General features: G+C 54.7%; 1 protein-coding gene across 1 annotated transcript; it reads right to left on the bottom strand.

Moving 5' to 3' along the window:
- Positions 1–7,563: 7,563 nt before the first annotated feature.
- TBX3 (T-box transcription factor 3) lies at positions 7,564–20,370 on the bottom strand. The gene is made up of 8 exons (XM_077187885.1): positions 19,852–20,370; positions 18,801–19,245; positions 16,727–16,994; positions 15,346–15,492; positions 13,145–13,221; positions 11,647–11,804; positions 9,631–10,334; positions 7,564–9,071 (listed from the first exon to the last, which is right to left on the bottom strand). Exons 2-8 carry the CDS (start codon positions 19,193–19,195, stop codon positions 8,625–8,627), a joined length of 2,196 nt encoding a protein of 731 aa, XP_077044000.1. The 5' UTR covers positions 19,196–19,245; positions 19,852–20,370; the 3' UTR covers positions 7,564–8,624.
- Positions 20,371–21,150: the final 780 nt, after the last annotated feature.

Below are 21,150 nucleotides of genomic sequence, written 5' to 3'. Positions count from 1 at the left end.
TTCGTGATTTCCCGAATTCAGGACGAAATGAGCTGTGGCACGAGGATGGAGCTTCTCCCTCCCCATCCCGACCCCGACCCCGTCCCCAATCCATCCATCCCATTCTCCATCCCTCTCTTCCTCCCTCCCTGCCCGGAGCCAGCCAGGCCAAGCGCTGCCGCCCCGTCGGTGCCGCCTCCTGACAGCCGAGGTTTGGAGGAAAAGGGAGGATGAAATTGATTGTTTCTCTCTCGTCCCTACCCCTGGTTAGACATTTGGCAGAGGGAACACAGCAGAGCCGCCTGTGGAAGGGGTGCGGACACCGGTACCGGGGACACTCACACCCGTTTCCCTCTCCTTGGTCAGGGACCCCAAATTTGTCCCGGGGGTGACGGGGGAGCCTGGGGCTGCTCAGCGAACTGCTGTTGGCAGAGATGAATTTACCCCAAACACGCGACAGCAGAAGTATTGCTGAACGAATCCCAAACCCAGCGGTCCGAGCCTCCGAGCCCCATCCGGGCTGAGCTCGGCCAGGCGGGACTCAAACTGGGAAAGCCGGGGCCGGAGGGGATGCGGGCACAGGGCGCACCGTGCCCGGCGTCCCACACCGCACACGTCTGGTGTGGAGTGAAAAAAAAACCGTGCTCACAGCCACATTTCTTTAAATCAACTTTATATAATCACACACACAAGTATTTGAGCTATATAAATGTATGAGATGTATATAAAACTGCTTTCTGAATATCCCGCGCAGAGAAAGCTGTGCATAAAGTGTCATCCAGCTGCAGAGCGGCTCTGGAGCTCCTGGAGCGGCCGTACCCACAGACCTGCGAGCAGGCGAGCACGGCCGGGCGGTGTCCGGAGCTGCTGCCCGCCTGCACTCCCGGTCCCGGGGTCGGCGATGCTCGCCCGGCTGCTGCTGGACTCGGGTTTCTGGACTGGTTTGCCCCTCCGTAATTGTTACTATGGGAAAACGTCGCCATCCATTAAATAATGTCCCTGCTGGCCCAAGCGCCGCTTTTCCTGGGAGCGAACCCCTCGGCGTGCGAACCAAACCCCGCTCGCTCGGACCAAAACCATTTTCGGAGGGGTCGCCGCTCGCTGCGCTCCCACCCGTGTTCCCCCCGTGTTTCACCAAGGAGCCCGCCCGGGACAGGTTATTCCTCCTCTTCTGGAAGGGTTCCTGTTGAAAAATCGTATTTAAAACAAACCAAAAAAGCCACAGGACCACCGCCACCACCGTGGGGCGGCTCTCGGCTTCACCCCCCCGCTAATGACTGACGGCTGGTGCCACTGAGACAAATAAATACATCGTAAGGAGGGCAATGGGTCGCGAGTCGTTTTGGCCCTAAGGTGAGATTTAGCAATGACCGCCCATTAAAACGAGCTTTTCACTTTTCCTAGGGGTAGCCCCTACCCCCACCCGCTCCAGCAAGGGAAGCGGGGGAGCCTCCTGACCTGGTTTATAATTGTATTTAGGTTTGAGGGGTTTTTTTTCTGCTTGTTTTTTAGATCGGAGACGGGAGAAATGAAAACCGGCTGAAAAAGGACTCGGGAGAACGGAGGAATAAAAAAGCGCCCCTCGAAAATCCGCGGGGAAGGCCAGGAATGGACAGCGAGGGAACGCTGGAAAAATGCATTTCCAAGAAACCTGTGGAAAATAAACCAGGAGCAGTGTCGGGGCAGAAGGGACAGAATCCTGCCGAAGATCGCGGTGACATCCCCGAGGGAGCGCGGTGCCGGGGACACCTTTCCTGCAGAGGGACCTAAATCGGGGCTCCGGGAAAGCTTGGAGAAACCCCTCCAGCTGCCTCGCTGCCGCCTCCTCCTGCCCCAAGAACACCTCCTTGTTTTAGCGAGCCGGCGGTGCCGCCCCAGGGATGCTCCCAGCCGGACCCCGCGGCCCCAGGCTCGGCCGGCTCCCCCTGCCCGGAGCCGCTCCGCTCGTACCTTCACTGGGAGGAGCAGGTCCGGGGGGAAAAGCACCGCTGGCTTTTTGTCTCGGGCTTATTTCCCTGATAACTTCATTTTGTGAGTGGCGCTTGGGCGGCTTGAAAGGAAATAAAGCTTGAAAGGACCTCCGAAAAGCTGGAGGCAGAAAGGAGCTGCCACGGGAGGGGAGGGGGTCGGGGTGTCCGTGGGGTCGGGTCGGCTCCGCACAGCCCAGCCCGCTCGGGGCTGGTTTGGTTTTTATTTCAATGCCTTCTCTGGGAAGGTTGTTATGTGGGAGAGTGAGGGAAAGCTTCGTTTGGTGAGACCAAGGTGAAATTCAGCAGGAATTATGGCCGCGGTTACCTGAGCTAAAGGTCGAACTCTGTTTCGGCTGAGAGCGTTTAGAAGTATAATAATTATGAAGCATTTAGTCTAGAATAATCAGATCATAAAAAGCAAGAAACCAAAGAAAGAAAGAAAGAAGAAAAAAAAAAAAAAAAAGATGGATTAGAAAAGGGAAAGCCCAAAGGTGGTGTCTGAGAGGCGGCTGCGGGTTGAGCTTCCACGAAGGAGAGAGGCAGACGAGGAAAGCGCAGCCCCGGAGCCCCGCAGGAGCTCCGGAGCCCCGGCCCGGCCTCGGGGCTCACGCTGCCCGCAGCAGCCCCCGCTTCGGGGTGAGAGGATGGGGCCAGGAGCTCAAACAGCGCCTTGGACGGCCACTTCCAGCTTAAGGGCTTCGCCCCGCCGTGTTTTTACACGCCTTAATTGTTCCCTAATAATGCGGGATTTGGGTAGAAGCACGTGGGAAGTTTGGGGTTGGCTGGAAAAAAAAATAATCAAAACACCAAACCAAAAATGCCAACAAGAAAAACCCCAAGGCATCACCCGCCGGGGCTGCCTCCCTGGGAACCGCTGGGCTTTTTCTCCCCACCCGCAACCAAAAACCTTCAGGTGCAAAGGGAGATGGTTGCGCGGCTCAGGGCGGTAGCGCGGAGCGAAGCCCAGAGCCCCAGGCTGGGATGTCCTGCCGGGGTCTCTCCGCTCCCCCGGGACTCTCTGGACGTGGGGCACAGGGTGAGGGCTCGGCGTTACCACCGTGCCCCCGTGGGTTTCTCAGCGAGGCGCGGCTGGAGGTGCCGAAGGAGGGAGGTTTCTCCCGCCCCGTTTCCCCCATCAGATGATTCCAGCCCCGCCGTCCCGGCGCCTCCAGCGCGGATCCGCCCGGCCGGCTGTCGCTCCCGGCCCGGTGACAGGGACCGGGGGGGCAGCGGGGCGGTCCCCGCACGCTGCCAAGCGCCAGCGCCTCGAGGCAATCGCCTCATCGGCCCATTTACCCTCCCGAGACGGCAAACAACCGCTCCGTCCGTCAGCCATCCCTCCGTCCGTCCGTCCGTCCGCCTCTCAGCCCCGGCCGGGGCCGCGCTCCGGTCACCCTCTGGCAGCGCCCCTCGCCCCGGCCGTGCCGGCAGGAGCTGGCGAGTGTCCCCCTGGCCAGTGTCCCCCCGGGAGTGTCCCCGCACAGCCACCGGCACGCTCAGGGGCTCGGAGTCCTCCCCATTTTGGGGAGCGCTCGTCCCAAAGCGGCCCCGGCCCCGCTGCCCACCGGGGGCTGTGGCTGGGGCTCCCACCCGAGACGGCTCCTGCACGGCCGCTAAATTTCAAGCAACTCCTTTATATTTTTAATTTTTCCCTCTTTTCTTTTCTCTTCCCTTCTCCCAAACTCTCTTTCTGCCTTCCCAAAATCGTTTGCCGGTGCAATCCTGCAGCCCAAAGCGAGGGAGGAGGCGGATGGTCCCTGCTTCCAAGATTTTTACGAACAATCGTTAAAGAAATCAAACTTTTTTTTTTGTCTTTTTTATTTTTTTTTCTTCCCTTGTGCAGAGGCCGGAGAGGTCCCTTTGATCTGCGAGGCCTGGCGTGCTCCGAGTCCGCACGCCGGCTGTTTGCGGGGAGGGGGCTCGGCCGCCGCGGGAGCCTCCGAGCCGGGACATGAAAGCGGGGAAGGAAAAAAAAAATATTAAAAAAAGACAGAAAAAAGACCTAAAAAAAAAAAAAGGGACGTCCAGGGTACGGGAGATCGACCGAAGGGCTTAAATATTTCATATTCCTGGAAGCTGTCAAGGCCAAAAACAACAACACGCCTCCCGCCTCCCCCGGAGTGTTTGCAGAGGGCAGGAGCGTGTGTGCGTGCGAGGGACCGGGAGGCTGCGGGGGGGCGGGGGGTAGAGAGGGTCATAAATTTTCACTTGTAATCAATCAATAATTAACTAATAGCGGAGCGTGGGCCGAGCGCGCCGGCGACAGCGGGTGCCGGGCCCGCCGGGGTGTCGGTGTCGCGCTGCCCCCCGGGCGCTGCCGCTGCCGCTCCGGGGAGCGCTCCGTGCTCCTTCCATCCCCGCTCCTTCCATCCCGCTCCTTCCATCCCGCTCCTTCTATCCCCGCGGGGCGGCCGCAGCCCCGCTTTCCCAGAGACTTTGGACTCGGGGCTAAAACTCCCGTGGGTTAAACTCAGCCCGGCTCCCAGCAGAGCCTGCGGGAGCTGCCGCGCTGCCCGCCCAGGGGTCGGGGTGGGGGGTGTGGGATGCTGGCTCCCCCCACCCCAGCACGCCCCGAGTTCCCCCGAGTTCGGGGCGTTCTGTGCCCCCTCCCACGGGCCGTGGCTCCTTTCGGGGGTCTCGGGGCGCTGCTCGGGCTGCCCGAGAGGTGGCGCCGCCGCCCCGCCGGAGCCCCCCCGCCGCCGGCCACCCCCACCCAGCGCCGGGTCGCCTGCATCAGCCATAAAACCATTGAGGATATCAAGACAGGCGCCAGGTGAGTAATAGACAGGATAATCCACAGAGATTGCTCGCTGTTTACCTCCTTCCACAAGCGCCACAAGAGTTACTCATTAACGTTACTATATACAAATAAGATACACAGGAGATAAAGCCATTTGCAAGTCAGAGTTACACCTGCGGTACACGGATTTCTTGCAAGGGCATGGCGAGGGGGAGGTCAGCATTAGGCCCGTGGAAAAGTGAGGGTTTGAAGCAATCAGGCTGCACCCTCAGCCTTACAAAGAATGAATGGTGAGCTCGGGGGTTGCGGCGCCCCGGGGCTGCCGGTGCCTGCCTGGCTTGCGGGGCGGCTCCTGGCTGGCAGGACAGCGAGATGGGCAAGGGGGGCCTGGGGTGGGTGTCTGTTGCTTTCCTCCTGACCATCAGCAGTGAATTCCTCGCCAACCAAGACATTTTCCCCACTCATACACAGATCAGAGCGGCTCTCCCCCTCTAAGAGCCGTTTGGGGGACCAGCAGCTGAGAGAGGGAAAAAATTGAGGTCCCCGCGTGATTGCTGAAGGCAAAGGGATGGGGCGAGGGGCCGGGGTCTGTCATGGACCGGAGCCTCGGCGCTGCCGCTGAGGCCGGAGCTCAGCGCAGAGGGGAAAGCTGCTCCCCGGGCGGGGATGGCTGTCCCAGGGCTCTGTCCCGCCGTCCTGCTCCCCTCGGCCCCGGAGTCCCCGTCCCGGAGCGGCTCCAGCTCCCACCCGTGTGGAGGATCCGTGTGGGGCTGCAGCCTTCGGGCCGGGCTGCCTGCACAGCCGCTGCCTCCTTCTTCGCGTGGATTTTTTTTTTCTTTTTTTTTTTTTATCATTTCTTTGGCCCGACCTGCCACCACCTCTATCCCCGAAAGCCCCTGCTCGGCCAGGCCAGCTCAGGGGAGCATCGGCTCAAGTGACATTTCCAGCAGCCGTCACCTTGGGCCATCCGAAGGTGGGGGAAGAAGAGGGAGACAAAAACTCCTGCTCAAACTCAGCCCAAACCTTTCTGCCGCTCAAACATTGTGGATTTAAACAAAACCCCCATCCCCAAGCTGAAATGGGAAGGGTCCCGCCGTTCCCCCACGAAGGGGAACAGTTTCATGTTCGTGGGGGAATTTTTAAATTAAAAAATCGGGAAAAAAAAAAAAAAAAAAAACCTACAACCAAAAAAACCACAACTTCACGGCCACTTTTACCCCCTGGATCTCCCTTTATCTCGCCGGCGCAGGAACCGGGGGCTGCGGGCCGAGGGGCAGGCAGAGCATAAAACAGGATACAGGCTGGAAGTACATCCTTATAATATTTATTACTGGCGGACGATGAATCGCTTTTCAATATACGGGCCACTAACTGTTGAAGGGATGGGGGGAAAAAAAATCTCATTAACAAGAAATATATATGTTCTGCTAAAGGATGTGCTCATAGACTGGCAGAGGTACAGCAGGGGCTGCCAGCTCTCCTCAGCTCTCCTCTCAGTGACCTCCCAGGCCACTGGTCCAGCCTGGATGTCTGTCCCCGTTCCAGCCGTTTTCCAGCTTAATCTCGATATATCACGAGCCCAAGGGCAAAAAGGGGCGATTCCAATAAAAGGGGGAGGAAATAGATATTAAAAACCCCATGTATTTCCAGGTGATAACTAACTGGGAAAGCCAAATCCTCTGCTCGGACGGGAGAGGAAAACGAGCCCAGCAGCAGCATCAACTCCTGAGCACTTTACCTGGAAACTTTGAAGGAGGGCTCTGCATTAAAATTTAACCAATCTATTCTCTAATTCTTCACTTTTGCGTTATTAATTTATGACAGATAAAAGCATAGCTGAGCCTTTCTCATTAACTTTTCAAACGCCACTTAATATTGTTCCATTAAAAGGGGTGACTTTAGTAGCCTCTGGATCGACTTTAAAAGCGAGAGGGATAAAGACGGAAAAGGTACATTAAACAGCTTGCTTAAAACTCGTCCTTCCCCCCCAACAATTCCAATGACACAATCTCGACTGGTTCGTACTAGCTCCTTGCAGGAGAAATATCTTAATATTGGGAACGGGAAAGGGGGTGGAGGAGAAAGGCAGAAGAGGGATATATATCTTTCAACCCCTCCATCCTCCCAGGCACTTCGGGGAGGGTTGGGGTGAAGGCATTTCACAGTACGCCCAAGACATTTCAATAAAAATTTATTGAAACTTCAGTGACTTTTAAAAGGGGGGGGGGGAATTACAGAAAAAAAAAAATAGCAAGAACTTCTCAACATTTATATAACACAAAATATACCTTCATTTTTTTTTTTCTTTGAACCAGCTCTGAGCACCTGACTTTCAACCCAAGAAAATATGCACTCACTCAAACAAAGACAACAATAAGCACAGTAGTGAAACTCCATTGCGGGGTTGTTTTCTGATGCACTGAGGAAACGGGCAAAAATAATAAAGTACAGAAAATCCTAGAATCTTCACCACTTTTTTTTTTTTTTCTCTCAAGCCACTGGAGAAGCCTGTTGTCGTGTATAAACATATATAATTTTGTGGTTGTTGACATTTTGAACACCGAAGAAATCGAGGATTAAAAGCTACCATGGCACACTGCTTTGTCTTTTTCTCTCTTTGATTTTTTTAAGGTCTTTGAATAATTTGGTTTCTTTCTGCTTTGCCTTTTGCATTCGGCTCCTTGACCAAAGGACGAGGTTTTCCTGGGCTGAGCTCTGATTTAGAAACGGAGCCCTCACAAATGGGGGAATTTCTCCTCTGGGTCGGGATCTATGTTTAAAGGAATTACCAACTTGAAATGAAAACGACTAAAAATAAAAACAGAAGGAAAAAAAAGAACACCGCTGCAGTCGTATTTACAGAGATATGTACAATGTCAATAAATTAAAGTTTAATTTCGAGTATTCATATTCCACGTATTTACAAGAGTTATCAAATAATTACATAAATACTTTGTTTTAATAATAGTGTCCACTCTTTTCTTCTTCTCAGTATGTTAAACCTTGTTATTGCATATACAATTAAAGAGGGAAAGCTGTGATAAATCTACAGTCGAGCTACAGAGGTTTTTAGATAAAATAAATTCACTTTTTTTTTTCTTTCCAACTACACGTCTTATTTTTGTTGCTACAAGGGAGGATGTTTAAGGTAGAGGGACAAAGGTCTTATTTTTGTTTTTATTATTATTAATAATAATTTTTTCCCTGGGATTTGAAACGAGCATTAAAAATAAACAACAAAACCCCACTGAATTAAAAATATCACCACCCCCCCTCAAAAAAAAAAAAAAAAAAAGCAGACTACTCTGGAACATGCAAAAAAAAAAAAGCCACCAACTGGCTCTCAGACATCACAATAATATTTTAAACACACAGCTTCCCTTAATATCGACTAAGGGGGTTGTGGTCAACAACCCGCCCAGGAAACAACTGTTGAAGAACCAATACGTGAGTTAGTTACACACTTTTCTTTCGGAGAGAAAAAAATCACTTCTCTTACTTTATTTTTATTCATAAGTTTGTTTGATTTTTTTTTGTTTTATTTTTTTCTTTTAGTTTTTTTTCTCTTTTTTTTTCTTTTTTTTTTTTCCGGTGTGTTTTGGTTTTGGGTTTTATTTTTTTTTTACACTGGTAAAAAAGAAAATTAAAGGAGGATGCCACAAACCCCACCGGTGCCTCGATCCCTGTGAGGAGCCTCCGACCCAGCGCTCCCCCATCCCCGACCCTTTTTTCCCTGCTCCACCAGATACCTTTTTGTTGCTAAACGCCGCGGGATTTTATATGTTAAAAAAAAAGAAAATAGAAGTCGGAAGGAAAAAAAAACCAAAATAAAGAAGGGGGTAAAAAACAAACACTCGCGGGGTGGAGGATGTGGTTTCTTTCAAACAAAGTGCACTGCGAGACGGATTTGAAATGAGCTCCCGGAGGCCGGGGGGTTACGGGGAGCCGCTGCGGGATCTGTCCTGCTTGGGGTCGAGCCCGCTGACCAGGCGCTGGATGTTCTGCAGTTCGCTGGTGGCCGCCTCCTTGTCCGCGCCCAGCTTGGGGGACAGGGACACGGAGCCGGACGAGAGCGTGGAGGAGCGGCTGGTGAGGTCCGAGGCGGAGTCCAGGGGCACGGAGCCGGGGCTGGCGCTCAGCCCGCCCGCCTTGGCCTCTCCGGAGCCGGCGGCCAGGCCGGGCAGGGCGGTGGTGAGGAGGCTGCTGCCGTCCGACAGCGGCACGGGCAGCGGGTAGGGGCTGTAGCGGAGCCGCGGCCGCACGGCGCTCAGGAACGGGTGCCGGTGCACCGAGCTGGAAGCGGCGCTGGAGGCGGCGGCCGCCGCTGCCATGTAGGTGTAGGGGTAGGGGAAAAGGCTGCCGAAGGGAGACATGGCCAGGCCCTGCGGGAGGGGAGGAGAGAGAGGAAAGGGTTACCGGCCCGCACGGCACCAGGTGCTGCCCCGCGCACGCAGCTGCCGGGGGTGAGAGCTGTGCTCCCGCTGCCCCGGCCAGAAACACGGGGGCGATGGGGCACACCCTGCCCGGGCTCTGCCCTGCACGGCCCCGCTCCCACCGGGGGCCAAATGGCCGTGGGGTCTCTCCCCCACTCTCCCCCCGCACCGGGAGATTCTCTTGCGCCCTTTACCCGCAGGTCCAGCCCCCCTCCCGCTCCGCAGGGCAGCCCCGGGCACATCCCCCCCGACAGCGGCTCCGCTCCGCGGGCCGGGACGCGCCCCGGGGCTCTGGAGGACAGCGGGGAGGGTGGGAGAGCTCAGGGAGATCACGCTGGGCCACCCTCCCCGCCCACAGCTTTCCCTCCTCCGACCTGCTGCCAGGCCCCGTGACCGGCCCCGAGAGGGGCTCTGGGGGGGACACGGACGCGGGGAATTTCAAGGAGGTGCCCGCTGCCCCCCCCCGTCCCCAGGCTCGGAGCCCCCCGGCCCGGAGGGAACGCGGTACCTGTGAAGCCAGGACGTGCTGCTGCAGATGGAAAGGCAAAGCAGCCGCCGATGCTCCCGAGAGTCCCTGGGCCGCCGCCGTGGCCATGACCGTGTTGTCCAGTCCCGAGACCCCGGCGGACGCCCCCGAGACGGTGGCGAGGAGGGGCCCCATGCCCGCGGCCATGCCCGAGAAGGCTCCCCCCATGGCGAACTGCCCGGGGTGCAGCAGCAGCGGGTGCCCGTTCCCCAGCGGGTTGAAGAACTGCTGGCCGGCCAGGGCAGGGGGAAAGCCGAGGTTCTGCAAGTGTCCCTGGCTCAGGTGGGCCGTGCTGTCGGTTTGGACCGTCAGGGGGGTGAAGGGCTCTTTCCCCAGCAGTCGGTTCTCATCTACTTTGGGGCCGTCCCTGAGGGGGCTTTTCAGTTCCTCGCCGCTCAGGCTTCCCCCCCGGGTGCTGGAAGAGATGGTAGCCGGGCTGTGCCGGGAGTCCGGAGGGGCTTTCTCAGTCCTCTCTCGGCTCCGACTGCCTGCCGAGTCCCCGGGGAAGAAGTGGCTTTTGGAGGGGCTGCCGCCCTTGTCCCGGGGGTCGTCCCCCGCAGTGGCAGCGGAGCTGGCCGGCGCTGGGGTGGCGGCGGTGGTCGTGCTGATTTTGCCCGACTCGTTTCCTTCTAGCAAGGGATCGTCTTTGCTGTCTGCATCGCTGTCTCCCTCGCTGGGGCAGAGATCTGCAAGACAAAGGGGGCCCGGGGCTGGGATCCGGCGCTGCACATCCCGAAATCCCCACCGGGCTGGGAGAGGGGGCAGAGACGCTTCCTGGCCGGCCAGAGGTTTGTGTGGAAATCCTTCCTTTTCTTTATTATTATATAAATAAATACAGCCCCCGGCTCCCACCGCCCGCCCCGTCCAAGCCAGCCCGAGTTTTTCACAACGCAGCGAATTTGGCTGCGAAACAAAGCAGCGGCCCAGAGGAGCGACCCCCCAGCCGGGCGGGCCCGGGGCCAGCAGCTCTGCTCCCCGGAGCTCCCCGGGGCTGCCGGAGCCCCCAGGGACCCCCCCTTCCCTCCCCGGCTGCAGCGGGGGTAGAGGAGGAACGGGACAGCAGCAACCTCGGGACAGGGCTGGAGGGCCTTGGGGATGAGTCTCCTACAAAGTTTTCCAAAGTTTTCATCCCTTTCAACGGGCAAACTTTGCAAAGGCTCACAGGGACATCCCGCAGCCGTCTTCATCACGCCCTAGGCCCCCCTTCTCCCCAAACACATGCACACGGCTTCCCTGGATTCCTCTGCACTTCATCTCCTAATTTCAGCGCCCCAGGTGCGAAGCTCTGCTTTGCTTTTCGGGTCCCCTCCCGGCTCCCCTCCCCTCAGCTCGGCAGGCCTTGAAAAAAAATGAGTAAAGCAACTACAAAAAGGAGGTTGTTTCCTCCTCCCCCTGCCCCCCCGGCCCGGGATGGATTAATACATACGAGAGAGCTGCAGACAGCTCCCAACCCCGCACGGAGAAACCCAGGGTGACTTTTCTATAACAAAGTTCGCGACTGTATCCAGGGGAAAGATCCTTCCTCTAGTAACAGATTCAGTGAGGGATATTAATGGAGTGACTCCAGTTTTGAACTTTTGCCCCGTGGTCTGTCTTTGCTCCCTTGACTCGGAGCTGGCTCCTTTCTGAACCAAAGAGGGGAGGGATGAATGTGCAGCAAGGGGAGAGGGAGGCTGGGAGGGAGAGGGAGAGGAAGAGTGAGGAAGGCAGAGAGAGGAGAGTGAAGGGGGAGAAGGGAGGAGAGGGAAGGAAAAAAAGAAAGGAAACAAGAAGAAGAGCAAGGGAAAGAAGGAAAGAGAGGGCAGAAAAACTAAACAGAGAAAGAATAGAGAGAAGAGAGCAAAGAGAAAAAACATGAGAAAAGAAGGGAAGAGGTAAGGAAAGAAGGGAGGAAGGAAAACAGGCCAGAGCCAGAGGGCAGTGGTGCAGGCCAGGATTTGCCACCACAGAGCGGGCACCCAGGCTCTCCCAGAGGAGACCAGGGGCCACAGCTCTCACCTTTGAGGCTGGAGGTGCCCACGGCAGGCACGGCAGGACAGGAGGACTGGGCAAAGCACTTGAAGGCCGTCTGCTCATTGGACGACTCGTCCGAGGTGGGATTCTCCTTCTTCTGCCTCTCATCGTACACCCGCATGGACTGCAGGGTCAGCTGCTTCCTGCGGGCACAGAACCCGCTGGGAGAGGGTCCCCAGAGCCCCCCGGGACCCCCCCTGCTCCCCAGCCCCTCCTGCAGCTCCCATCGGGGCACCAGGAGCACGGGGGAATTCAGAGCCACGGTCCCCTCGAGGAGGAGAGCGCGTTTCTGGCAGGCAGGGCTTGGCTGCTAATGAGAGGAGTTTTCTTGGAAGCGTGAGCAGCTCCTCAGCGAGGGCTGATATTAAAGACAAGGGGCGGAGGGGAGAGGGAAGCATTCCCTGGAGATTAGCTTTTAAAAGGCAAGGATGTTCCAGAGATATGAGCCATCGTAATGGTTGCTAAGATTGCTAGGAAGTGGTTATTTTGTTAGGCACTTTATGTAATCTTTTCACCAACAATTAACCCGGAGTAAAAAATCTATTTATATTTAGAGAAATTAGAAATCATTTCCGTCCTGTGGCTCCAGCGCTGGCTTTATTTTCACACTGATGGACAAGAGGAGCTGGCGTGTGCATGTTTGTGTGTGTGCTGGGCAGGGAGAGAGGCTTCTTGGTTTACACCACGTTTTCCCCACCTTTTTATTTTGTTGTTTGTTTGAAAAAAGAGAAACAGATCTATTTATTCATTATCTAACCCCCTGTGCAAATGGCTAAAATATCTTGTCTCCTGTAACACAACAAAACAGACATATCCCCCATTAAAGGAAAAAAATTGTCCCTTTTTTCTCCCTGTATTTTCTCCTTATATTAAAAATAAAAGTCTCGAGTCCCATTATAAACAGTTCTGTCTGCCTACCTGGGCCACAAACTCTGTCCTGCTGCTTTTGGAAAAAATAAAGACTCTTCTATCATTAATTACTTCCATATTCATGAGATATCTCTGTCCAAACAGTTCATTTCTGTGTTTCTCCTCTATTTCTGTGTTTCTCCTCCATTTCTGTGTTTCTTTCTGTGTTTCTCCTCCATTTTACTCTTTTCCAGGCAATCCCCAGAAAAATGCCAGAGGAGATTCAAGCAGTGCTCAGCCCTCACTTGTCCCTCTTCTCCAGTCCCACATCCAAACTACACTGTAATATTCCCTCTCAAATTTGTAAGGGAAAGCTTTTCTCTAGCAATATTTGCTCAATGTACTGCACTCCCTTTGGCCAGTCATCCCCTGTGACGTGAAAACTAAACGTGGAAAGCAGGAAAGAATTCCCATGCAATCCGTTTGACGCTATTAACGCCAAGATCCTTATGGATTTTGGCGGGGGGAAGTGTGGTTTGGAGGCAAGGCAAGGTGATTTTGACCTCTGCTCGTGTTCTGAGCTTAACACATGCAAACCAAACGAGGCGCCTGCAAAGAATCCAGCCAGACTCACCTCTTTTCCCTCCTTCCATTCCCGGTGTCCCGAAAACCTTTGGCAAAGGGGTTGTTGTCAATTTTTAATTGCGTGATCTATAGGATAGAGAGAAAAAAAAAATAGCCAAGGGATTGGGGCAGAATAAGGAGATTTTTGTGTTATAAAACAACAGCAAACCCCACTCTTCCCAGTTCCCCTAGTGCTGGCAGGAGTAGGACAGGGCAGGGGGCAAAGGTCCCTGGATTTTGGGTGAATCCATGTGTTTTCCAAGCTGTTTGGAGGCAGCTCACCCCCAATCCCCCACCGGGCTGGCCGGTGACCTGGACCGTGGTGGCAATGAAAGAGCCCCGTGTTGCTGCCACCACATTGGAATTAATTGAGCCATGCAATGAGATCCATGCAAGTTATGCCTGTGCTTAAAACTCTTTAAATACCATAATTAAACCGCAAAGGAATCATACCCACCCCCTCGCTATAATAAAATACTTTATATAATCGCATTATGCTCCATGTGTGTTGGGGCGCCAGGGTTGCCAGCAGCCAGCTCATATTTTTTGGGGGGTTGTGTGTGGAAGTTTTTTGGTTTGGGTTTCCTGGGGGTTCAGGAATGGCTGTTGGGAGGGATGGGGGGTACGGGGCATCCCGCAATGCCGGGTGCCCGTGCCTACGGTGCACGAAGCCGAATTCACAGCCCGGCCGGAATGTGAACAGGATGCGAGCAGTGGCAACAGGAACGCCGCCTCCCCACCGCTCCATTCCCGATCTCGGGCCGGGCTGCAAGCACAGCGATCCCCAATTTAGGAGCAGAGGGTGACCCCGAAAAGGAAACTCCGAGTGCGAGCAGGAGCGGCCCTGGCTCCCGAGTCACGCTCCGCGCCGCACACACGGGAGCAGGAGGGAGCAGGAGGGAGCAGGAAAACCCCACTGCTAAAACCAGCGGGACTTTTAATCCAGGTGCTCCCGGCCGTGCCTTCTGCTCCCCCCGCGCCCAGCCGAGGGCTCCCCGCCGCTTCCGCACGCCGCTTCCCAGCCGATTTCATGGCAATCACACAAATATGCTCATTTCTGTCCTTCAACCCTGCCGCCCCCAGCTGATAGAGCGGGCCGGCCAGCCCTGCTGATAAAGTCCCAAAGCAAAGTCTACTCTCTGTACACCCATTTTCTTTCAGTTTCCTTGCAAGTGCCTGGCTGCAGAGAGAGAGGAAAATAGCCCGAGCCCCGAGGGGGAAGCGGTTTTTTGGAGACCGAGGGCAGAAGGGTACAGACCCCCCCTTTTCAGCCCCGATTTTTTTACGGTGAAGGATGAGAGGGGCAGAGAGGGGCACAGGGGAGCTGCAGCGAGCGGCGCTGCGCATCCAGAACCTCTGCGCTCAACGCAGGCGAACGCAAAGTTGTAATTCACAGACAACAAAAAAAATCAAAGCCCCTTTTTTGGCTCCTTCCCTTCCTTGCACTTGACTTAATAATCGTAAATTCGCCGTTTGCCACTCTCCTGAATATACCACCTTCATCGCAAGCGACAATAAACCAGCAGCAATGGAAAGGCAGCGTTTGCAGCGCTGCAAAACTTTCTCACACGGGCTTTTTCAGCCCTTCCAGCTAAATTCAAGCGAGATACCCCTCTCTGACCAGAGCATATTTCTGCACCACAAAAAATAGTAAAACACTGCAGGATGCAAAAAAAAATATCATAATATAATAATAATAGGAACCAGACGTGCGCTCCAGCCTTATTGCCAATTGCTGTTAAAGGAGCTAAAACAGCACAAAGGCCAGGAAGAATTACAAAATCTCAGCCCCGCTGCTCTCCCCACTCTGTCTTTCGACACACGGAGCCGAGTCTTTTTTATTAATTTTTTTTTTCCCTGATGCATCTTAGATTAAATCCACACTAAGAGCAGCAAACCCCACCCCATCCCTTTCCTCATACTGGGGAGGGGAAAAAAAAGGTAGAAAACCCCTAAACAATCTCCCCCTCACCCCAAGTCCTCCCTCCTTTTAATTGCCTTCCCCGATGTCGGTATTAGGAGAGTGCTCGACCCCCTCCCCCAGCGCCTTCCCCGAAGTTGGATCAAGGAGGTTTTGGGGGAAAAGATGAAGGGGGAGAGAAAGAGAGAGAAAAGCAGGATGGGCTTCGTGAGTTTTAAGGGAACAATGCAGAGTAAAAGTTCTCTTAAAAGCCAAAACACGTAAAACAAATCCTCTCTTAATCTCCTTACCTTATCATTCTGGTATGCGGTCACTGCGATGAATTCAGTCTCCGGGAAAACGTAGGTCCTGAACGTGCTGTAAGGAAGCTTGAGGATATCGTTGGCTCGGACGATGTGGAACCGGGGCTGGTACTTGTGCATGGAGTTTAAAATGGTCTGGGGGGGGCAGCGGCCGGCAGCAGAGAGGGCAGGAGGGGGGGAAAGAAGACGGTCAGCAGGAGCAGCATTTCCCCAGCCATCGGCACTTTCTCTTGCTAATTTGCCTTCCCTCTCCTTCCTCCCCTCACTCCTCCTCCCCGCCAAGCACACTCCAAACACACGCACACGCCTCGCAGCATCCAACTGAAAGTACTGACAGCTCCAGCTCGCCCGGGTTAGGCTCTCGCTGGACCTCTCGAAGGAGAGGAGAGAGGGGGGAATCCCCTCAGAGCTCTGCTCGGAGAGGGGGAGAACCCGTTTGGGCTCCGGCAGCAATGTCTTTTGATTTCAAAGTGTAAAAAAATAAAATAAAATCAAGTAAAGCAGGAGCAGCAGCTACAGTTGCAACACCACCACGAGAGCCTCGGCTCGGTCTAATTGCGTGCCCCAATTCACTTAAGGCCTTCTGCGAACGGCAAAAATGTATCGTTTAATCAAATCACAGCAGCAAATGCAATCTTCGGCACATTAGAGATCCCTTGGCCGCGGCCACCACCAGCGAGCCCCGGCTCCGAGGCGGAGGCTTTCCCAGGAATAGAAAGAAATGGCCAGGATCGACAGAGCACTTATCAGCAGGTTTGTTTGATTTCACTCTCAGGGTAAGTTTTTATCTCTGCACACCCGGTAAATGTAAAGGAGTGGATAGACATGAATGGGCAACTTGACCTCTGCTTTTGGTCCCTGTTTATTTTCACTCCGGCTTGCTTTACATTATCCAGATTAATATAGATTTAAACGTTTGCGTACTTAGGCCTTTAAGCCCTTTATACACATATGCATATCGTTTTCCTACGCTTAGAAAGTGCGATCGACTTTATTAAAAATATATATAGATATATAAAGTCACCGCAGCTCTGAGAAATATCGAGTTGCGCTGCTCTGGAAATGTATCCCTAAAGTTAACGCTGCATGGCACGGGGAGGTTACAGAGCAAACTCCAGGCTTTAATCCTGACCCCAGCAGGAGGAAAAATCAAGGACTGTTATAACCCGGCCAGATGCCCGTCCCCGGGTGCGTGGGGAGGTCTTTCTGCCCCGTTTTCCCCTCATTTCGGCCGCCCGCCGGAGCTGCCAGCGGGACCTGCCCGGCCGAGCAGCCGCCGAGTTCCAGGCACACCCCCCGGGACCCCCTGCTCCGGCCAGGGGCGAGGGAGGGGAAAAGGGGGGCAAAGGAAGGTGTAAAAGGCACTCACAAATCCGTGCTTGTCAGAGATGTTGTTAGTGAGCTTCAGCTTGTGAAAGGTGACGACTTTGGACATCCATTGTTCGCCGGTGGCCGGGCTGTCCGGGTGGATGTACATTCTCTTTGGCATTTCAGGGTCAGCCTTGCCGGCTACCATCCACCGGGAATTATGGAATTTGTACCTACAATCATCAGCCGCCACAATATCCATCAATAAAATGTACTTGGCCTTTTTATCCAGTCCAGTGCATCTCACTTTAAATGGAGGAAACATTCTCCTATGGGCAGAGGGGGGAGGGAGGAAGTGGGGGGAAGAAAAGACAAGAGAAAAATAAAATGAAATTAATTACAGCGTTTAAATAAGCTTCTGGATTTTGGTAGCGTGTCTACCAAGCGACTTCTTCAGCTCTCAAAAGCAGCAAAGTCTGTGTCCAGCAAAAAGAGGTTTCCTCTCCTCCGCCCCCCCCCCCCCCCCCGCCCGCCCCCAGCGAAAAGGTTTCTCAAATGCTTAAAAGTTGCAGGAGAAAATGGTCCCTGGATGAGAAAGGTACACATTCCCTAGAAATCAGCAGGCGCCTACCTCTCTCTGCCATTCCTAAACAGCAAAGGCCCATTTGGAGCTCTCTGATCTCTCATTAGTTTCCTTTTTGCCTGCTAAACAAAGAAATGGGAGCTGATCGCACCCCGATAAAATAAATCGTCTGAACTATTTCAACCCAGGCTCCCGATAAAGTGCGGAGTTTTACACTTCGCAGACGAGAATAAAAACCCCCAGCGAGGGCAGCGTGGCTGCCGGGGCTCTCCCCGTGCTCCGGCCAGCCGGGGATCCCCCCCTGTGCCCAGGGTTCTCTGCAATCCCCGCTCCCCTCCGCTCCCAGCTCCGGCTCCAAACTGCAACAGGATACCACAAATTTGCTGTTTATTATATCGAGTGGTTGGCATTCAGCAAATCTCAACTTAAAAGGAAACACATGACTTTGCAACATGTAAGAGCTCTTAATACTGGCCGAGGCTTTCACGCAAAAACTTTTGACCACAATTAACAGAAAAAACTTCGGGAAAGCAGTAAAACGGGCGAGGAGAATTTTTTTTCTCCTTGCTGCTTTTAAGGGCTTCTATTTATTTTTTTTCCCCTGAGCCTGTAGCCTGCAACTGGTGCTTTGCAAATAGGCGAAGCTCCAGTAAGGCAGCTGAAGGCCATCTAAGAAGACTTTTCAGGAGTGGCTTCCTCGAGTAATTCTCCTGGCAAATCACATGAGGGGAGTTTGGGAGGTTTCTCAAAGAGCCCCTTAGAAAAACACCCGGGTGCAAAGGAGGTTTTCACCCTACGTATCATCACAGCAATAGGTAGAGTTGTAAAAGAGTCCAGATGTCAATGAGTAGCGAATATAGAGAGAGATTTCAGACGGGTAAACCTATAAAAAGCAGAAATGCCGAGCGTGGACGCGCCGTGTGTGTTCATTCATTCCCACGTGAAGGTTACATAAATACAGGGACAGGCAGCGCGGAGCTGCAAACCCTTCCCTGCCACTCCTGCAGCGGCTGCAGGACGGCTGGGGAGTTTTGTCAGCTTTTCTGTACATTTCCAGACATAACCAGCCAGCACAAACCCAGCCGAGATCCCAGCACAGAGAGAGGCACAGCCTGACACGCCGAGCCTATCTGCCCTCCTGCCCCAGCAGCAGCCAGACGCCTCTCCAAAGGATTTTTCCTTCATTCCCCTTTCTTAAGGAAGAAAATCTGTGTGTAGCGAGGCTGAAAACCAGGCCATCCCCTTTGCCAACCCCAAATTATTTTCTTCCTGCTCCCAGTCTTCTCCAGCAAGCATTAAGCTACTGAACCATGAAGGGACCCTCTCACCCCCTGCACTCGCTCATGCTGAGCAGGGCCGGGTCGCGCTTGGGCTTTTCCCGGCAGCCTGGTGCCCCAGACGGGCTCGGATCTTCAGCTGCCTAAAGCTTCCCAGAACTGCAGGTGAAAGGAGATTTAGGGAGGAGAGAGAGCCTTGCCCTGCTGGGGTGCAGAGACTGAGGGGTGGGGGACAGAGGGGGGGGAAAAGGCACGAACCCCCGACCCAGACCTACCTTCCCGATTTGGTAATCACCATCTCTGTGCCTCTTTTATGGAATTGCTCCCAAAGCTCTTTAGCTTCCAGATGCACTTTCGGATCGTCTTCTACTTCTTCTTCTGGCTCCAGAGTTTTTAAAGGCCTCAGATGGGCTGCTGCCTGGTGACCCAGGGAAGAAAAGGGAATACCAGTCTCTGCAGCCCCCACTAACTGATCCATGATGGGTTTAGCCAGAGCCCCGGGAAGGGACAGGGCGGCTGCCCCGTTGGGAGGCAAAGCCAGAGCCGGGAAGAAGGGAGGCTGATGTCCCAGCACAGCGCTCATGGCAAAGTCCGGTGCCCGGTGCGGTAAAAAGGGATGATAAGCCATGCTTGTCCCAGGGATTACTGGATCTCTCATCGGTAAATTCATCCACTCCACTCCTCGGTCTTCCTACTGCTGGAGTAGTCCCGGAGTGGTTTCTAACAGCACATCACGAAGAAGAAAAATTAAGATAATAACAATAACAGCAATAAAGCACCAAAAAAAAAAAAAAAAAAAAAAAAAGGGTTGGGGGTAACAAGCTCTAAACAGCACAGTACATGAGGGAGAGGCAGAACTTCTACAGCCTACAACTTCCCGAGCCGGGGCACATCCCCAGCCCTCGGGACAGCGGATTAACAGGATTGTTCATTATTACTCTTGCTTTTTCTCGTGTTCTGTCTCAGAGGCTTTGTTTTGCTTTTTAGTTGTTTGCGTTTTTTTCCTGAGTGGAAGTCCTTGTGCTGGAAAAGAAACGCCGAAGAAGGGAAGAAAAAAAATCCACCGGATTCGCTGTCTGCTCCTGTTGCCGCAGAAGAGCTGGACAAACTGAAATCCTTTTTTTTTTCTTCTTCTTTTTTTCTCTTAGTCCCAATCCCTCTTCTCTTCTTCCGTGGCGGAGGGTGACGGCTCGAAGCTGGGTTTTCTTTTAGGGTGGCTGGGTCTCTTCCCCCTCCCCCCCACCCCTCCACCTTTCCTCCGTACGGTCAGGCTGCAGAGCAGAGGCTGGGGAAGGAGGGAAAGCAGAAAGAAGCAAACAAACCCACCCCCCCTCGCCGGCCGAGGAAGGCTCCTGAGCAACCTTCAGCAGCAAAAACTTGTAGGGAAATCTCGTTTCCGCCTCGCCTTCCTCGCTCCCCAAGCAGGAGCTGGTCAGGGTGTCCTGATTTCCATCAGGATCTCTTCTTTCTTTCACCCTCCTCCTTTTTTTTTTTTTTAATTTATTTTTCCCCCTCTCTTTCTCTTTCGCTGTGCCTTAAAAAAAAAATCTGCCAGAATTATACTGTTGTCTCCATAAAAGAGAGAGAAAGTGAGAGGGAAAGAGAAAGGAAGAGAAAAAAGGGGGAGGGAGAAAGAGAGGAAAAGAGAAAGAGAGAGAAGAGAGAGGGAGAAGGAGCCTCTCGGCTCTGAGAATTCCCTGTGAGTCTGTGCTCTGCGTGCACCCGATCGTAGGGATGTGTTATGGGTTACAGGGGAGCTGGAGCCGCCTTGATTGGCTCTTTGACGCTTTCGGACCAATTGTGAGGCTCCATAGGCGGGGTTCTGACAGCTCGGGTGGAGGGGGACAGCGCCGAGTTATAAAAAGAAGGTGTCGGAAACTGTAACGCTGCAGCAAAGCATCACTAGTACTTCGGGCCGTGTGAATATGTCAACATGATCAGAGGGGAGGGAGCAGGGAGGGAGGAGGGAAGGGGCCGGCAGCGCCCGCCTCTAGGGGGGTGCTGGGGGCCGCCTCGCCCCCCGGCCCCGGCCTCCCGCCGCCCCGGCAGCCCCGGCACTGCCCGGCCGCTCTCCCCCGGTAGGAGCTTCCCGAGCGCCGGTAGCGGGGGGGGCTCCACGCGTGGCGCTGGGGGGGTCCGGAGCTGCGTTCCCCCCTTCCCCAAACGCCGCCGGTACCGCAGCGGGGTCCCCCCGGGTCCCCCCCGGGCCGGAGCCCTCTCGGGAGGCCGCCGCTCCGCACGCCCATCCCCGCCGCTCCCCGCAGCCGCCGCGCTGGTGTCACCCCCCGGCCGCTGCCCCCGCGCCGTTTGTCCCCTCCCCGGCAAAGTTGCTTTCTTTAAACGACACCTCCGGGCCGGGAGCCGGGCGCTTTCCTTCCCCCCGCGAATCTGGGGGTGAGCTGCGGGGCTCGGGGGCGGCTCTGCGGCTCTTCCCCCGCTCGGAGCTCGGCTCCGGCTGCTCCAGCGGCCGCGGCCGCCGCTGTTATTGTTGTGGTGGGCGGCTGGAGGCTGCGGCGGGCGGGCGGCGGCCGCCACTGGCTCAGCTCCGGCCCCGGCGGCTGCCGATCGAGGCGGGTGCGCGCAGGGAAGCGGGAGGCCGCTGGAAAAATGAGATTTCAATGTATT

The sequence above is a fragment of the Agelaius phoeniceus genome, chromosome 18 (assembly GCF_051311805.1).
Source record: "Agelaius phoeniceus isolate bAgePho1 chromosome 18, bAgePho1.hap1, whole genome shotgun sequence".
Lineage (NCBI taxonomy): Eukaryota > Metazoa > Chordata > Aves > Passeriformes > Icteridae > Agelaius > Agelaius phoeniceus.
The sequence above is the reverse complement of the archived record's forward strand: the minus strand, read 5'-3'. Positions and strand labels throughout refer to the sequence as shown.

What these genes read in the sequence shown, in the direction of transcription:
- TBX3 (XM_077187885.1), bottom strand. Translation starts at nt 19,195, where the DNA reads ATGAATTTACCGATGAGAGATCCAGTAATCCCTGGGACAAGCATGGCT. An exon ending in TCTCTGACAAGCACGGATTT is followed by an intron (nt 15,493 to 16,726) that starts GTGAGTGCCTTT and finishes TGCCCCCCCCAG; the next exon opens with ACCATTTTAAACTCCATGCA. An exon ending in AGCACGTCCTGGCTTCACAG is followed by an intron (nt 9,072 to 9,630) that starts GTACCGCGTTCC and finishes CCCCTCCCGCAG; the next exon opens with GGCCTGGCCATGTCTCCCTT.